Genomic DNA, 19,720 nt, shown 5'->3' with positions numbered 1-19,720 from the left:
TGACTTAGCTTGAAAAATGGAAAATACGAGTTATGAATTGTCTCATTTTTTGTTTTCGAAATGTTGACGTGACTTGTCAAATTCAAATTACTAATTTAACTCTATAAAATTGATTGCAAAAATGTGGATTTTGGGTGTACGCTAGGGTCTAGACACAGCATTTTCACAACCCTTAATTATACACGACATTGGAGAGACGGCGACCGTCTGAAAAATGAATTTCAGGATGTTTTTTAACAAATTGTTAGTGCTTTAAAAGCAAAAAAAAATCAATATATTAATGCACTCATAATTATCATTTTCCTTAACGCACTTGCAATGCCTACTTTTCACGTTTTCTCATAGTAGTTCTATAATACTCCTAGTTTACAAAGGCGCATTGGCTTTATATAATATTTCAAAACTTACATCTATATCAATCTTATCGCAATTTTGAAAAATTTAGATATAAAACGAATTAGAGTGGTAGTCATTAGATAATATTTTAAAAATAGGCCGATAATCAAATTGACAAAGCCAATAGTTTGGACTGGATCGATGAAATCACTGATCTAACTAGAATAATATGGAGTAGCAAATATAAATATAATTAAATATAAAGAAATATGCTACATATTTTATATGAACATCAATCATTACACTTTAAACATTGTTTGTTAATTAAAGATCATTAATATCAAATATACGTATTACAAATTGCATAAATACATGTGCTACACTAGTTAAATATATAAAGAATATGGTTTATGAATCCGTCAAAAAGTAGAAATGCCAACACCAATCCAAATTCATACATAGTGTGTGTGAGAGTTAGAGAAATATGCCTGAGGACAAAGATCTTGGGTTCGAATTTTTCATGGCACCATCTTTAAATTTATACTTCGTTTAGCTAAAAAAAAGAAAAGAAAAGCAACATTGTTAGTTACGGAACATATTAATGTACAAGTAAACACCAAATTCATACATAATCAAAATATAGATTACAAAGGATTACATGATGTTTTCAGTGAATTACAACGTACTATTACTATATATATTTCTTGTGCATTCACACACAGAAGTAAATGAAGAATGAAATTTCCCAAGAAATCTTCAATTGTTGCAGTCCTATACGTATTTCTTTGTGTTGTGTATATAGAGAGTTAATACGACAAATTTTATATCTATTTGAATTTCCAAATCTACTTTAGATTTATTTCAATTTATTGAAACGAAGGATTTGAAAGTGTAATTTAATTTGAAATTCAATTTTTTTATAATAGTACTACTATACATTGAATTTAAAATTAAAGATTTTAATTGCGATTTCACATTTTCAATTTCACGAAATTGAAGTTGATATTTGATAGTGTATAAAATTATAAACTAGCTAGAATTTTTTTTATTTGTTGTAATCTTTGCAATAACTTGCACAACACAACATATTAGAACCATCTGCAATGGAGGGTTTGAGGGGCACCGGCCGCTTGGTATCCTGGCAGGCGGCGCCATGCATTGCAGGTGAGGAGGGTGAGGGGTTTGGAAGGGACGGTGGAACTAGGGATGCCAATCTAGTCTGAAACCCGCAGCTCGACCCAAATAACCCTGTAAAATCATAGGATTAGAGCCGAAAAATTGTAACCCAAATACATAACCGGGCTACACGGGCTGACCCGTTTGGGTCGGCGGGTTATGCGGGCTAGCCCAGGTGGGTTGCGGGTTAGCCCATGGGTTGAGCATTTTAAAAAAATATTATCAAATTTTAGGCTTATATACTTATATATATGAAATATATGTGGCATATGAACCATGTATATGGTAATTATGTCTTCTTCAAATTAAAAGTTAGGGTAATATGAAATATAGAGTATATTAATATCATAATATGTACTCATATAATCACATTAAACTCCATAGAATTTATTTTTTGACATACTATTATCTATACTATCTTTTTTAACTTCTTAGAATTTATTTTTTGGGTATACAATTAAAAACGTTATTTAACTTCTTTTGAAATGCATGATTTTCATTTATTTGTCATTTAATTGTATTCTAATTTACACGTGCTACTAATTGAGCGATATGTTTATGTATTTTGTTTCAATTTTCAATAGCTATTATTTTCCTCATCTTGATAACTTTGATAATACCTCACTTTACGACAATCTGTTTTTTATAAGTTAGAATATTGAATTGGATAGAAAGAAACAAATAAGATCACTTCTGACCCAAATAGCCCGTGGATTAGCTCGAAACCCGAAGAGTTAGTGTTAAGGCCAAAAATTCATAACCCGAAAAATCCACAGTCCGCACCCAAATAACCCGACAACCCAAATGGATTGGCCTGAACCCGAGCGAGTTAGCCAATTAACATCCCTAGGTGGAACGATATGCAAAAGGGTCTCCGTCCCGGTGCTAGGGGGTTCAATTTTTTTATTCCAAATTCAAATTTCAATAATTCTAACCTCATTTGTCTTTTATTTTCATATAGTATCTCCAACCTTATCTCTCAAAAAAAGATTCGAACGAATCCCCTTTATTTAACGAGCTTTGTGTTGGCAGAGCACCAACCATTGGGTTCACTGCCAATGGTCGTTATTACAACATGAGTTATGACTTGGGAAATGAGATCTACTCATGTTAGCCCATGATCGTAAAAACGATCACGCCTCCAACAACTCCGAAGATGACGTTGTTCGCTCAAAGGCAGGAGGTGGCGCAGAAAGAAGTCGAGTGTGCATTCGGTGTTGTTCAATCACGTTGCGCGATAGTGAAAGGCCCGACTCTCTAGTGGTTCTGATCGATAACCTTCGGCATCATGTATGCATATTATAATGCATAACATGATAGTCGAAGGCGAAGAAAAAAGCATTACTCAGTGGCATGATAAACATATCGCTTTTACTTCTAGATCGATTATTTTCCTCAATCACCCAGCTCAAGGTGTGCCTCCCGATTTTCAAGCATTTGCACATAGACGTGCCTTTTCGAAAATGTTTGGACACTCACCAATACATTCCTTTATAGAATTTTTATTTTATTTATTTTAATGTAGTGTTTTGTCATGAATTTGAGATTTATAGAATGTATAATTTGATTGAAGTAAATTGGTTAATTGTATTGTCATAATTTCAATTTTACAATTATTTGAAATGGAGTTAGTAAATAGTGCATATTAATTCAAGAGAAATTTAGAGAAGTTATTGATGACATGATAACTAAATTACATCTTGAGGATGGATGCCCTTAGTAATACTAACTTTGGTCCACCAATATACGTTCATGTTGTTCTGTCATGAATTTTAAAAAATATTTTAAAAAATTTAATTAAATATTAGTCATATTTTTTATAAATAAGTATTATAATAAAAAAATATAAATAAAATAAATTAATAGAAGGTAAAATCCATTAGTAAAAATGAAATAGGATAACTAAAAAGGAATAAAACAACATGGTTCGTTAGCTTTTAGAGCATCCGCAATGGTCGGCTAGCGACCGGCTAGCCGATTCGCCGCGCTGGCCGATCGGCTAGCCGAACCATTGCAGCCGGCCAGCGCAAAATCGGCGAGCGGATCGGCGTGGGCTCGCCGATCGCTCGTCGCTGGCCGAAACGCTAGCCGATCGGCTAGCCGCCATTGTGGAGGCCCGATCGGCCAGCGCCGATTTTCGATTTTTTTTTTAAATCATATATAAACGCGATTTTCGTTTCATTTTCATTTGCACCACTTGTTTTAACGAGTTTTCTCTCTCTCTAACTTTCTGTTCAAGAGCATCATCGAGCGATGGATCACGCGGGTGGTAGCGGTAGCGGTAGTGGTGGGGATCCTGAGGAGTACGAACGGAGGATGAACGAGGCTATGGAGGCCTACATGAACCGCAGGATGGAGCGGTACATGCGTATGGTGGAACAGCAGGCGATACCTCGCCCTCCACGAGTTGTCCACCACCGAGCAGTGATTGATCGGGATCACGTAGCTGCACATCAGCGGCTGTACGAGGACTACTTTGCAGAGTACCCGCGGCTTCCCGCCAACATGTTCCGGCGGCGTTTCAGAATGCGCAGGGAGTTGTTTATGCGCATCGTTAGGGCATTGGAGCGTCAATATATGTGTTTCCGCTTCAGGCACGATGCGGCTGGCAGACCCGGCCACACCCCTATCCAAAAGTGCACGGCGGCAATCAGGCAGTTGGCCTACGGAGGCGCGGCAGACATGTGGGATGAGTACCTCCACATCGGTGAGTCGTCAGCCCTGAAATGTCTGAAGGAGTTCTGTGGGGGCGTGATCAGCATTTTCGGTGAGCAGTACCTTCGAAGCCCTACTCCCGAAGATTGTCAGAATTTGATGCAGATGCACGGGGAGAAGCATGGGTTCCCCGGGATGTTAGGCAGCATAGACTGTATGCATTGGGAGTGGAAGAACTGTCCGACTGCCTGGAAGGGGGCCTACACGACCGGCTACAAGTCAAAGAACCCCACGATAATCCTCGAGGCCGTAGCTGATTACCGGCTGTGGATCTGACATGCCTATTTTGGGGTAGCCGGGTCGAACAACGACCTCAACGTCCTGAACTCGTCTCCCCTCTTCAACGAGAAGTGCCAGGGCGTCGGTCCAGCCGTCTCATTCGTGGCCAACGGCAACCGGCATGATATGGGCTACTACTTGGCGGATGGGATATACCCTCGGTGGCCGGTCTTTGTGAAGACGATCCGACAAACAAGTGATGAAAAGAAGGCCTACTTTGCGCAACGACAGGAGTCGGCGCGCAAGGACGTGGAGCGCGCATTTGGTGTGCTCCAGTCTCGATGGGCGGCAATCAAGGGCCCAACGCGTTTGTGGGATGTCGGATGCGTTTCCGAGATAATGTACGCCTGCATTATCCTGCACAACATGATCGTCGAAGACGAAGGCGTACAACTGACTAGTTGGGTCAGTGACGATGAAGCCGGTCCAAGCCACGGAACGGCCACCCCTAGTGTACGACAGGGGGTACCCCTCGATGAAGCCGGCCGACTCAAGGAATTTGCCAGCATGCGCCAAGTGGATGCTCATATTCAACTCCAAAAGGATATAATTGAAGAGTTGTGGGCACGGAGGACTGCACGACGATAGTTTTTTTTCTTTATTATGCATGTACTTTTTTTTTTATCTATGTAACTTTTTAAAATGCAATTAATGAATTTTCCCGTACACGTGTCTAAATTTAATTCCGTATTTTAATCGTAATTTTAATTCCGTAAATATAGTATATTTTGAATTGTTTTTATTGCGGTTGGCATATAGCTGGCCTAAATCTGACGTGGCAGGTGGTTTTTTTAGTGTTGCTGACGTGGCAGAGGAGAGAATGGCTGGCCTATGGCTGGCCTATTAACCATTGCGGATGCTCTTATGTGAATCCGTTTTCTTGTCAACTGATAACTGATAAGGCCCCTCGTCCGTCTTCCGCAAAACCCCAAAACCCCAGACACTGAAGCTATGGCGTACAACCTCAGCGCCCCGCCTTCATCTTCCCTCTTCACCGAAAAAAGTCTATTCTTCACCTCCCTCTCTCCTCCTAAGCTCCCACTTCTCAGAACCCCCAAAAATCTCAACTTTCCTCCCAAACTCCACCGCCCAAAGCTCTCCTTTCACATCTCATTGCAAGAGGCAATCACTCAAGATTCCGAAATCCCAAATCAGAAAGCGGTTTCTCCATCCAAATCGTTCGTTTGGGTCAATCCCAAAAGCCCCAATGCCTCAAAATTGATGCACAAATCTCACAATTCAACTAGGTATGCTTCTCTACCGCAAATTGCTGAATCATTAAATTCCTGCGCTCCATTAGATGATGCTGTTTCAAGAGTGCTAGATGTTCTTGGGGATAAGATAGAAGAGAAGGTAGCCGTGGTCATTTTGAACAACATGTCAAATAGTGAAACTGCGCCGTTAGTTCTTCATTACTTTCTGAAGAGGTTGAAGGTGATTAGAGAAGTAGTTTTGTATAATGTGACTCTGAAAGTGTTTAGGAAGTGTAAGGATTTGGGAAAGGCGGAGGCTTTATTCAATTTGATGCTTGAGAGGGGGGTTAAGCCTGATAACGTTACGTTCTCGACTATAATTAGCTGCGCTAGGATGTCGTCTTTGCCTGAGAAGGCGGTCGAGTGGTTCGAGAAGATGTCTTCGTTTGGGTGTGAGCCGGATAAGGTGACTTGTTCAGTGATGATTGATGTGTACGGAAGAGTGGGCAATGTGGCCGTTGCTTTGAGCATGTATGATCGGGCAAGGAGTGAGAAATGGCGTCTTGATCCCGTTACCTTTTCCACCTTGATTAGAATCTATAGGTCGGAGGGTAATTATGATGGATGTTTGAATTTGTACGAGGAGATGAAGGCGTTGGGGGTTAAGGCCAATGCCTCTGTGTATAACGCACTGTTGGATGCTATGGGGAAAGCAAAGAGGCCGTGGCAAGCGAAGACTATTTATAGGCAGATGGTTAAGAATGGAGTTGAGCCGACTTGGGGAACTTATGCTGCATTGATTAGGGCGTATGGTAGGGCTCGATATGGAATTGATGCGATTGCTGTTTATAAGGAGATGAAAGAGAAGGGCTTGGAGATGAGTGTTCTTTTGTATAATACGCTGTTGTCGGCTTGTGCTGATGTTGGGTTTACTGATGAGGCTGCTGAGATTTTTGAGGATATGAAGAGTTCGGGGACGTGCAAGCCCGATAGCTGGACGTATGCTTCATTGATCACAATTAATTCTTGCAGTGGCAAAGTCGAGGAGGCGGAGGCCACGCTGAAAGAAATGTTGGAGGCTGGTTTTCAGGCTAACATCTTCATCTTGACCTCGATGATCCAGTGCTACGGGAAAGCTGGCCGTATTGATGATGTTGTGAGGACTTTTGATCAGATGTTGGAGTCGGGTATAGTTCCTGATGCGCGATTCTCTGGTAGTCTACTCAATGTAATGACTCAAGCACCTAAGGAAGAACTTGGGAAGCTGAAAGCTTGCATTGAAAAGGCTCACCCGAAGCTTGGTTACATAGTAAAACTCGTTATTGATGAAGAGGAAACAGATGGGGAAATTTTCAGGAAGGAAGTTAGCGAGCTCTTGCAATCTATTGGTACCGATGTTAAAAAACCATACTGCAATTGCTTGATTGATCTCTGTGTTAGCTTAAATCAGCTGGAGAGAGCTTGTGAGCTATTAGACCTCGGTCTCACGCTTGAAATATACACCGATATCATGTCCAGGACTCCAATGCAGTGGTCTTTGCACTTGAAGAGCCTTTCTCTCGGTGCAGCACTGACTGCACTGCATGTTTGGGTGAAGGATCTATCGAAGGCACTTGAAAACGGAGAGGAGTTCCCGGAGTTGCTCGGGATCAACACTGGACACGGGAAGCACAAGTTTTCTGAGAGAGGCCTGGCAGGGACTTTCGAGCCACATTTGAAAGAACTTGACGCTCCATTTCATGAGACGCCAGACAAGATCGGCTGGTTTTTGACGACAAATGCTGCAGCGATATCATGGCTGCAGTCGAGGCAATCCGCTGCTTGCTAGACTTCCATTAGCTGGTAATCTGCTTACACAATCCCCATAAGTTATTGGGGAAGATAAGTTGATGTTAAATTCCAATTTCTTTTACAAAGATCTAATTTTACAATGTTTGAAATTATAATGTCAACTATGCATGTATAATAAATTAGCTGACTTTCCAGTTTCAAAGTCATCTGAAATAAAATATTCTTGGTTCAGGGAATGTTGCTGCAAGAATTGACTGATTATAAACTAGTTTTAAGAGTACTTTTTGTATAATTTAAATTTTGGTTTAAAGATATGATTTTTTAATAAGCAGTCGGTCGAGTTCATTTGGGTTTGAAGAAAAATGATAACATATAGTAATAAATGTGGTGTGCACGTATGATGTTGTTGTATGCATAAGTATATATAAGTTGAGGTCATTTGAAGTGGTAGTTATTCGAAAAATGGGGAACTGCATTAGAGCTTCGAGGAAGAAGTTGTCGTCTCGGAAAGATGAGGTTGAGGTTCTGATACGGAAGCACGGAAGCAGCATGATCCAAATACCGGAAAGAGTGAAGATAGTGGTGAGCAAGAAGCAGTTGCAGAGGCTAATGGCGGAGGAGGTGCAGTTGAGACAAATGATGCTGCAATCGCTGCTCAGACGATCAAGAAGGTGGACACCGTCGTTGGCTGCGATTCCAGAGCTGTAGGGGAGCTCCGCTTGGCAGAGAATGTACATATATTAGTAGAAGATCTGTTACAAAAATAATGATAAAATAGGCGGGTAATTTATGAAAAAATGTAATGCCCTCCTTGGCTTTCGCACTCGTATAATTAGATGAAGTATGGATGATGCTGATACTCAACAATTCATGCTGGCTCCAAACTTTTTGAAAACAATTTGGTTTGTCTGATTTTAAGATTTTGGACCATTTTTATTTTTTTAGAAAAAAATTGCTTTTTGGTTTAGTTGGGTTCGCTTCTCTTCAATCCAATAGGCACGGGTTCGAGTCATCATTTATAAGCGAGAAACTATTATTGATCATCTTTCAAAAAGAGTGAACTACATAAATGGTACCTGATCTTTCACTTTCGCACGTAAATAGTACCTGATCTTTATTTTATATCGCTTTTGGTACCGGATATAATTTTCTTCCCAAAATGCCCTCTAAACAAATACATTTTCTCATTTATGTCATAAAGGATATTTTAGGTATACATAAAATTAGTACCAAAAGTGATATTTTAATATCTTCTCTCATTCTCCTCACTCTTTATACTATTATTATTAATCAATATTAATATTATTATTTGATGTTATAAATTAATAATAAATTTATTTTTTATATCATTCAAATATAGTTAATTATAATTATAGTTATTATTATATTTAATTATTATAAAAATATTATTGTTATAAAACTAAAAACTAGTAGTAATTAATAAATAATTATAGTATAATTATATAAATTATGAAATATATAATATTATGTAATAATAATTGTGAATTGTATTCATAATGATATAAAGAATTGAATATTTTTAGTTAGGTGTTTCAATCTAAAAATGAGTGTAAAGTAATTTAATAAAAAATATTAAATTGATTTAATTATTTTAAATAATTAATTTAATTAGCCATTTTGTTCTTGATTTGTATTATGAATGCAATTGATGTATGTATAAAAAACTAAACGGAAAGAAGAAAAAGAAGATAAAAGAAAAAAGAAAGAAGAAGAAATATAAACTAAGAAGAAAAAAAGAGAGAAAGAAGAAAGATAAAATACTAAAAAAAAAAGAAGAAAATGAAGAAAGAAGAATGAAGAAGAAACTAAAAAAGAAATAAGAAAGGATGAAAAAATAATCATATATTTGGTACTATTTAATTGAAATTTCAAAAAATATCCTCCATAACAAAAAAATCACATGTTTGGTACCCGGGGTTATTTTAGAGACAGAGTACCAAAAACGATATAAAATTAATATCAGGTACCATTTATGTGCGAAAGTGAAAGATCAGGTACCATTTATGTAGTTCACTCTTTTAAAAAAGCAACAATTACATTGCAATAAAAAAAAATAGTGTCTTTTGAAATTAAGAGCATTTCCAACCATTTACACTAAATTCAAACCAATTTTAGTATAAATGTCACATCAAATATGATTTAATCCAATAATTTACACTAAACTCAAACTTAAAAGAATATTCTCGATATTATACCTTCTTTATTAACAAAATTTTAAAAACTTTTCGGTTTGGGTTTAGTGTAAGATAGGTATTTTTTTTTCAAAAATAAAAAATGGGACTGGTTTTTTAGTACTCCCCCCGTCCCATTGAAGATGACCCACTTTCCTTTTTAGTTTATCCCAATCAAGATGACCAATTACTTAAAATGGAAACACTTTTATCTCTATTTTATTCTCTCTCTCTTACTTTACCCTCTCCTCCCAACACACAAAATAAAGTTGCATAAAATCCCGTGCCGCCCAGGGAAGGGGTCATCTTCCTTGGGACGGAGGGAGTATTATTGGAGCTAATTACCTACTCATTTAAAGTTTTAGTATACCCTTGGAGATGGTCTAACACACGATGAGGCAAAACAAATATACATTTATCCACTAAAATAAATACTCTCTTCATCCCCAAAGAGTATGAACTTTGGGTTCAGCACTTGTTTTAATAAATAAGGGGAAAAGTAAGAGAGAGAGAAAGAAAAGGTAGTGGAAATAATATTAGTGGAGAGTGAAGTTCATTTTATTATAATGATATAGATGTTAATGATGATGGTATAAGTTGTAAATAAAATGATGTGTAAGGATAGTATGTTGTTTGAATTTTTCAAAATTAGAAAGTTCATACTCCCTTCGTCCCAATAAATATGCAACATTTGGTTTCCGGCACAAGATTTTATGCAATGGTGTTTTGTGAGTTAATGAAGAGAGAATAATGTAAGAGAGAAGAAAAAGTAGAGAGAGTGTTGTTTCCATTTTAGGAAACGTTTCATTTTTATTGAGACAAACTAAAAAGGAAAACGTTTCATTTCTAATGGGACAGAGGGAGTACTTTTTAGGGACGGATGAAAAAGAAAATAGTTCATACTCTTTGGGGATACTTTTTACCGACAGTACAAGTTCAACGGTAAACATGGTCCATTGGTATAGTCAACATTTTTTTGGTGCCAAACTCCGTTAGTTAGAGCATCCACAATGGATGCCATAGTGAAAGCCCTAATGAGAGCCCTAGTGGTTGCCACATCAACATGCCCTATCTTTCTGCAATGGTGGAGCCCTAGTGGATGCCCTATCTTTTATCCACTCTTCATTTCAATTTTAAATCATTATTTGTTAATTTTCTTTTTAATTAAACTAAAATACCAAAATATATTATATTAAACACCACAAATGCAAAAGAAAAAAAACTACATTACTTAATTTAAAAGTGAAATTACATCATACTTAGCTAAAAAAAACTACATTAAAACTAAAATACTAAATCAAAAAAATCAAACTAGTCATCTAAATTCAACTTCTGTGCCAAATTCTTGATCATATTCTTAGTCCTCTGTCGGGCTTCCGGATCAGTTTCCTGACGAAGACTGTTTTGGGCGTCAAGTATAAACCTATACTCAACCACCTCGCGATAACCTCCGAACTCCTCGATCGCCCTGTCCATGAGCTGAGCAGATGGAGGAGGCGCAGCATGCGGGGGAGCCTCCGATCCAGACGCGCCTGCCTTCACCTTCCCTTTGGCCTGGGCTTTGGCAGCCTTGGTGCCAATGGAACTCCCTTCCGACTCAGCGTTCAAATCCACAGGAGATGGGCCGCTGCTCGTGTAACCGCCAGTGGCGGTGTTCTTCATCTGCTTCGCAGCCGAGGATCCAGCCGGTATCCCTCCGTTGAACTTCACCTTGTCCTTCAAGATCATCCGAACATTGTACAACTTGAACTCCCCGAACTATCGTTGGTACTCGGACAACGACTTGTTGAGGACATCCTCCATGCTCTCACCGCTAGCCCTTCCGTCCCTATTCCTGTTGTAGATGTAGTAGAAGTTGTTGATGTGTAGCTTGATCTGATCCCAACACTTGCGCAGCTGAACCTTGGTCCGCTTGAATGCCCACCTCGGTTTCACCTCGTTGTAGCGTTCCTCAATGCGATCCCACATCCTGGCCGAAGTCTGGTTGTTGGAGGATATCAAATCCTCCGATATATCGACCCAACACTAAGCCACCTTCAGATACTCATCCAACGCGTAGTCAGTACGCCCTGTTGCGTACTCCTCGTTAGGCTCGTCGGATGGGAGTGGGACTGGGACCGATGGCGCCTTTTCTTTCCGCGCCATCTTCTTTCTCCCTTTCCTCGGCGGCGGCGGCGCAGGGGCAGGAGGTTGCCCACAACTAGGCTCCATATCCTCAACCCGATACTCCTCGGTGCCGAAGAACGGATCGAACTCAGAGTCCGAGGCGAAAGTGGATCCTACAGATCCAGGCGTCTCAACCCGGTAGTCTTGGTGGCCGGGCCATCGGGCGTTGCTGCCGCCGCCTCCGCCAAATATGGGCATATCGTCATCAATATTATGGGGGTTTGAGAATCGACTCGGATCCATTGTTGAAAGTGTGGATATTGAGAGATTAGAGAAGAGAAAGTGAAAGTTTTGGTATGTGAAAAAGTGAAGAAAATGGAGTATTTATAGTGGTTCAAATTAGGGTTAAATAATTTAAAATTAAAAAAAAAAACGGAAAAGATCGGGCTCGGGCTCGGGTGCGCCCCTACAATGGGCGACCGAACTCTCGGTCGTCCTCGGGCGTGACCGAGACCTGCAATGGATGCCCGATCATGCCCGAGCCCGATCTCGGGCGATAGGGCGTGAGATCGGGCATCCATTGTGGATGCTCTTAGTACTTTTACATTGTGTTTTCATTCAGATATTTATCTACAAATACTCTTAACTACTGATGGTATCAAATTGGTTAGTAAATCTGTGGTAAAATTGTTTTTGTAGTGAATTATAATCGGACAATCTACCGATAGAAAACGTCGCCGGTAGTCTCTCAATAAAAATTCCAAAGGATATAATTCAACGGTAAATTGTTTCACAAACAATATTGTATCCTTCGATAATCCATCGGTGATCTTGATTATCGACATATTTTTGGGGTTTACGGGTAGAAAGTATGTTGGTAAACTCTACTTTTTTCGTAATGTCACCAACATAATAAATCAATATGTTAGCAAAAGTGGAGTGTTGGTATGGTTGACAATGTTTATTGGTAAACTCTTGGTAATCATTGATGGTGTAATATCTGCCGGTAAATTCATAGTACGAAATATTTTTTGGTAGAGAAGTAAAATTTAGAACAAAAAGAAGTTGCTACTACTATAAGTTATTGGTTGCTGAATGATTAAGCAACCAATTAGAAAAAGATGGCAGAGCATCTTTTCATGAACCAAGATTGGAATAGTAATAGCCAAACTTTTGAGACATGGAATATTTATAACAGATGCTACCTTATAATTAAAACATACTTCATATACATATGTATCACTTTCTGAAATACAAAACAATCTTCACAAAACTAGATTGAAACGATGATGTATGCGAAGCTTATGCAGCACAGAAATTTGTTCATTACATCGATTGTTGCAGCTTTGAGCCTCGCAGTTGTGTTATCAACCTCTACTCCTTTACTCTCTACAATTTTCAATTATTTTTGGCCTCTTCTCCTCTCCACAGCTATGATTTTGGTGGCTATAGTAATCATAGGCCGAATTTCGCCAATAAATTCGCCCGAGTTCTCCGGTGACAAAGAAGGAGAAGCGTTATTAGATTACGTAACGGGACAGCATGCTGAATTTCTGGACAACTACTAACAGAGATGATTATTTCATGAATTATAACCAAATGTGATTATGTGACCGCTTATGTTAATTCATAGATATTTGTTTTAGATTTCATGAATTGTAATAGCCAAAAATGTAGAGCTTCAGAAATTGGTTGTGTAATTGAGTTGGAAGAAGATTTCACAAAGGCAATAATCAAGGATAGAATCAATGAAGAAGTATGGATGGAATATCTTTCGATGCGTAATTAGAATTAGAGCCCATAAAAGATTGTGTAATACTAGTTAAAAATAAATAATCTCCGAGCATAATAGTACAATCTATTCTTCAAGATTTTTCCAGTCTTTTATTTTCCATATTTTGTTTTCAATTAGGTTGATTCTCATCCATTGTGAACTTTTCAAACTACCAAAAATTACGGGGTTTAAACACAATTATTTAATTTAAAAGCTAATCATGTATTTGCATTGTGAAAAATTGATATGTGCCTGTTTGATATTAATCTTATGATAGAACGACGGGTTTGTTTGTCTCGATTTCAAGTGGATTATATTTAATCATGTTTTTGTTACTCCTATTTAAACATTCCTTAAGAAAATTCTCAACTTTTTAAAAAGTTTGATGTCTCCCATTTTTAAAACTTTTTAAAAAAACATAAAATTGAGAATTAAAAGACGCTCAATACTTATTTAACTGAGTTTTTTATCCTAAAATTTCTTTATCACTCCAAGATATGGATATGGGGTGGAATCAATAGTGTGCGGTGTGCCCGATGTACACGTAATGTGGTTCAAGGGTGTCCAAACTGGTAGTGGGTAACGGGTATTTTTAAACCCGAACCGATACCCAGTAGGTAATAGGCACCCACGATCAGGCACCCGCAACCTGCAAAAGTCGGGGTAGGGATCAGGTATTCAAACTACTCCCTCCGTCCCGCTTAAGATGACACGTTTTCCTTTTTAGTTTGTCCCAACTAAAACGACACATTTCTTTCTTTTGTAACTTTCTCTCTCCAATTAGCACACTCAACCACTTTTTCCCACTCCTATTAAAATATCCATCTTTCTTTATCTCTCTACTTTAATACTTACACCCACCTTCTCTCTCCAATTAAACACTTTAACCAATAACTCCTAAAACCCCGTGTCGGCTAAGCAATGTGTCATCTTAGCCGGGACGAAGGGAGTAGGAGATTATAGGGTATCAGGTAATACTCGTTACCGAAGCGGGTTATACCCGATTACCCGACCAATTACCCAATTCAAACTTTAATTCAACCTGCAAAAGTCAGGGTAGGGATCAGGTATTCAAACTAGGAGATTATAGGGTATCAGGTAATACTCGTCACCCGAGCGGGTTATACCCAATTACCCAACCAATTACCCAATTCAAACTTTAATTAAGTCTAAATTTTACCCTTTATTTATACAACACAAACTTAAACCACCATATATCTACTCTCGATGTGGGACAACCAAGCATGAGAAAGAGTCAAAGCAACTTGCTTAACTCTCCTTTCTTATTTCTATAGCTATACTCCTCTCTAGTTACTTTCTATATTTAAAAATAAAAAATGAGTTTAAGTATATGATGAACCCACAAAGTGATATTTCCGATATGGTATAATTTTTATTCTCCTATCTATATAACTAACAGTAGTTTCTCATTACTTTGCCGAACACGTAGCGGGTGCGGGTACCTGCATATGCGGGTTCGGATACCCGATGCGGGTATTCGGGGTACTGCATTGCTGCGGGTTGCGTATCGGGTACTATGAAACTTTAATTTTCGTATTTGGGTACCCGCAAAATTGGGTACAGATACCTGCGGATACCTGTTTTGACATTTTTAAACTTCTTTTCAAATTTGCTTTTTCCCCCCTTAATTTCAAAGCTAAAGATTTAATCACTTTTTAAAATTTTGAATGTAACTTGATGTACTTTTAATTAAATAATAATTTTATTGTAAATGTTCGATGCAACTAGAGTATAATTATGAGTTATCAAGAGTATTATCTACATAGACTAATTTTCTAATTTTAATTATTGCAATTTGAATCTTACTTAATCTCTCCGTCCACTAATAAACATCTCATTTTGCTATTTTCAGCCACCACCAATAAATATCTCATTTGTTGTCTTACTACTTTTGGTTATAGATCTCACATTCCACTATTTTTATCATAGTCACATTTCATTTTAAAACTAATATATAAAAGTAAGACCACCTTCCACTAACATTTTCCACTCACTTTTTACTATATTTCTTAAAACTCATGCTTAATCAAAATCGGTCTTGTATTGGTGGACAGAGATAGTACTATCTAGACTATCAAATAACGACAAGTACTATCTAATATCTTGAAACACCATTTACCAACACTAACTTTAATCTACTCCTCCATGGTTCCAAAATAAGAGTTCACTGCCATTTGATCCGTCCCACAATAGGAGTCAACTTTCACATTTATTATAAATGGTAAGTAAGTCTCATATTCCACAAACTCATTGCATTCACATATTATTATAAAATTAATATAAGTGGAATTCATATTTACTAACTTTTTCAACTCACTTTTCTTTACGTTTATTAAAACTCGTGTCGAGTTAAAATGTGCATGGACTCCTATATTGCTTAGCCAATCTATTGGATTCAGTTTGATCGATTGAGCATCTACTAAAGGAAAAAAAATGAAATTTGAAAACATATGATAACACTAATAATGATTGTGAGATATTGTTGCCTTGTATTATTCCCTCCAAAGTCCAAACCCACCCCAAGTCTCAATCTAGCTGGCTCTACTGTACGTTATTGAGCTCCAACAATAAAATGCAAGAGGAAGGTCGATATTTAATCTTACAAACAGTATTTCTAGAGACACCTGAGGGAACTGTTTCCATTTTCATAATTTATTTATTTATTTACTTTTTTGTGATCATAAGAGTGAATACATTTGGCTTGTGCCAAAGCCAGTACTTCCCCATCATGATTATTGATTAGTTCAATTTGTATGTGATGAAGATAGGTTCACAACTGATTGAGGCAATAATGGTAATATCAATCTATTCATGTTAGACTACAACTGCGTACGGATAATTTCATGGTCTTGCACCACAACACTTGTCTCAACTTTGTCGAATCTTACTATATGTCATTTTATATATCATCGTGCATTTCTATTTGTGAAGAGACACTTATGGCTACCTAGGTGTTTATCAAAACTATCCCCCACCATATATATCATAATGGAGTACTAACTATTACTAGAAACTAAAGAGAGGTTTAGCTAATTTGTGTTTCTTTAAACTGAAAAAAGACAATGTACGTGTAACATTATGATCATCAGGGATAATAATGTAAGAAATAATGTTTAAATTTACTCCTTTATCTAAACTTAAAATTTAGAATTTATATAAGGTATACTCAGGAATTATGCAACTTTTTTATCTTTCTTAATTTTTTAAAAATCCAGATATTAAAAATATTATTGTATGTATGTTGTTATTCATTAGAATTTAATTTCAAAATTTTCACTAGTCATATTTCAGCAAGGTGACTCAACTATTTTAATCTTTGCTGGATATAATTTGAGGGGAGGTTGACAGCCGCACTTTGATAATTTATTGAAGTTGTAATGTCCATTGCATATGATTGTTACACTGGTCTTCATTGATAAGGTTGGTCCCAAATTATATGTAAAAAGTAATAATGCATAAACAGAAATTGGAAATCCAATTGTGGACCAACAAATAATTAACTTTGTGTAACGTCAATTTTCTCAAATAGCGAGGACATTTAAACAGAAAATATCAACAACTCAAATGCATGCACACACGCACACGCAGAAACACAGCCCGGGCATATTATCAAGTGGTAATAGGGAAGTAGACAAAATGATTAAGTAACACTAATTCTCCATTTGCCCATAAAGAACAGCATTGATAATAGACTACATGAGTTTTCCGTTCACTAAATATAGTTTAAGTGGTGGACAACGCAATTTTAAAATAAAATTGATAAAATAAGAGATAATGAAGAAATAATGAAGTATTGTTAATGCAAAATGTAACTCATATCGTTAGAAAGAGAAACTTATCATAAATGAAACGATGTGACACGAAAATCTGAGACGAACACGCACGAGGTTAATGGGTTTGGTACAAGCCTTATTAGGTTTGGATCCTTATCAGGTTGGCCTAATAAGAACCCTCGGGTTAGGTTCAAGTTGCTCGTTACAAAATAAAATTATTATATCAAACTTTATCATGTAATACCATGTTCAGGTCGTTATCGTGTATTGTCAAACTAAATTTTATCTTAACATACTAATGTTAACGGTAAGGCTGACAATTTTTGACAAGACACGAAAATCCGACATGAGCACACACAAAGTTAATGGATTGGGACCAATAAGAATCCGATGATTTTGGATTCGATTAGAGTTTGGCCTTATTAGGTTGGGTCGATATCTGATTGACCCAATAATGACCCACCCTGCACAATTTATCACCCCTTACATGAAGCATATATATAGGAAAACTAATACACTGCCGCTGATTTTCTTGCTCATTAATCGATAGAGATGCCACCTGAGTTGCACATTTTTATGGACTACTCAACATTAAGGCTCAGTTTTAATTTACACAAAATATTGCAAATGGAATAACATTCTATATTCATCATTTGGTTAAAGATTTTGCGTATGAATGATAAAATAGGTGATGGACCCATGCCCATGATATTCACACCTACTTGTCCCTACCAATTACAATTATTATTTCAAAAGTTGGATTTACATTTTGGTATGTTTCTGATGTCTGGCGGGGACAAATGGCATGTTCGGATCCGTTGTTGACTCACACATTTTTTATTGTATTCTTTTATTATGTTACGATATATGTCTGAATTAGATCGATCCACTTTTTTTCTCATGCAATTCAAGAATCATAAGTGATAAACTTTCCACAAAAGAGCAATCACAAAAATCCTATCGATGAATTTGTGGACATTCAAGCGAAAATATATGTATGAAGTTTGCTGTTTGATTTGGGTCCGTTAGTAATGTTAGCACAGTGAAACGTGACAAGCTATTAACTAGTTAGCTACATAGATGTCACATGTTATACATATTTGTTAAGTCAATTCACTGTACTAATGTTTTTACTTTCATGGATATAAAGTGGATGATGTTTGATAGTACTATTTAATATTTCGATAATCGGACGAAGCTGGATACTCCACATGCCATAGTGTTCAACTTTTTTAAGGGGGGCATAAATTATTATACTATTTATTAGTATTAGTATTTAATTATATTTTCTCCATTCATAAAATTGTTTTCGAGATTGAATTAATCATAGTAAGGCAAAATAAATGGAAAACGCTTGAGCAAATGAAAAAAAAATGTAGATCTTGAAGAAAGATCAATAAGAAACAAAGTTGACTATATGTTCAATTTTTGGGGATGTTAAGCTGTGAAAACTTCGTGCGCAATTTTGAGCTTTAAGAGTGTTGGTATGGGATGTATTAGTATTTTTTATTTGGTGGAATGAGTTACAATCCAAATACTATTAATAAAGATGTTGTGATTAGTGCATTGATGTTAGCTTTTGTTGATATGTTTTGTTTGGGTTTCATGGTAAGACCAAATAGATTTAAAGTGTACAAAATAGCGTGGTCAATTTCTCTTTATTATTTAACAACGATTGCTAGGCAAACTAGAGTCATTGCTTGGACTTAAATTGCTTTTTGGATGACTAGATATTGAGGATCTAGTTTGTGTTTATTATTTCGTTGACTCAATTATTCAAGAAATTAAAATTTGTTTTTCTGAGTCCAGCACGGACTTTTGCTTGAGTGTATGATGACATGTCTTGATCTAAAAAATTATTTATCTGATTTAAATATCGATAAAAGTTATTCATCTTCTCATTCTTTATCCAAAATACGTCAACCGTAGAATTTGTGAATTTACCTTAACTACTTAAAGTCAAAAACTTTTGTGAGTGATGCAAGATGGCATACACATTTCTCTAGCATTGAAGATTCAAAAAGTAGACAACGAAAACAGTTAAAGTGATAGTAAAAGTTTATTTGTTTTGTTGTTGGCATCGGTTGATTAACGAGGTCTTACTTTTACATGTAGCGACTATATCTGATGAAAGTGTTTCTCCTAACGAAATTCATCTAGAGCTATGAAATAAGATGGGAGACTACTTATTCAATGAAATCATGATAGTATACATCTACAAAGAACTATTCACTCTCATGAAAATATTATTAGCCACCTATCACGTAAAACATAACTGCTATTTAAATTCGTAACGTATTTTTTTCAACAAAAATTTAAATAGCACTGGTATAAATATTGTTAATTTGTCTAAGTCCATAGTAA

The 19,720-nt window shown here is 36.8% G+C and overlaps 1 protein-coding gene across 2 annotated transcripts; it reads left to right on the top strand.

Annotated features, from left to right (window-relative positions):
* Window positions 1-5,379: 5,379 nt before the first annotated feature.
* On the top strand, window positions 5,380-8,373 carry LOC125214889 (pentatricopeptide repeat-containing protein At4g16390, chloroplastic). Of its 2 annotated transcripts, none has more exons than XM_048116097.2 (2): window positions 5,380-7,541; window positions 7,936-8,373. In XM_048116097.2, exon 1 carries the CDS (start codon window positions 5,458-5,460, stop codon window positions 7,525-7,527), a length of 2,070 nt encoding a protein of 689 aa, XP_047972054.1. In that variant the 5' UTR covers window positions 5,380-5,457; the 3' UTR covers window positions 7,528-7,541; window positions 7,936-8,373. The 2 variants fall into 2 exon arrangements, with proteins under 2 accessions (XP_047972054.1, XP_047972057.1); XM_048116100.2 differs by lacking the exon at window positions 7,936-8,373 and adding an exon at window positions 7,723-7,913.
* The last annotated feature ends 11,347 nt before the right edge of the window (window positions 8,374-19,720 follow it).

Source organism: Salvia hispanica, chromosome 3 (genome assembly GCF_029641045.1).
Source record: "Salvia hispanica isolate PSC_SH4W2 chromosome 3, Shi_PSC_v1, whole genome shotgun sequence".
Lineage (NCBI taxonomy): Eukaryota > Viridiplantae > Streptophyta > Magnoliopsida > Lamiales > Lamiaceae > Salvia > Salvia hispanica.
Note: the sequence above shows the minus strand (reverse complement) of the source record. Positions and strands in the feature narration are given on the sequence as shown.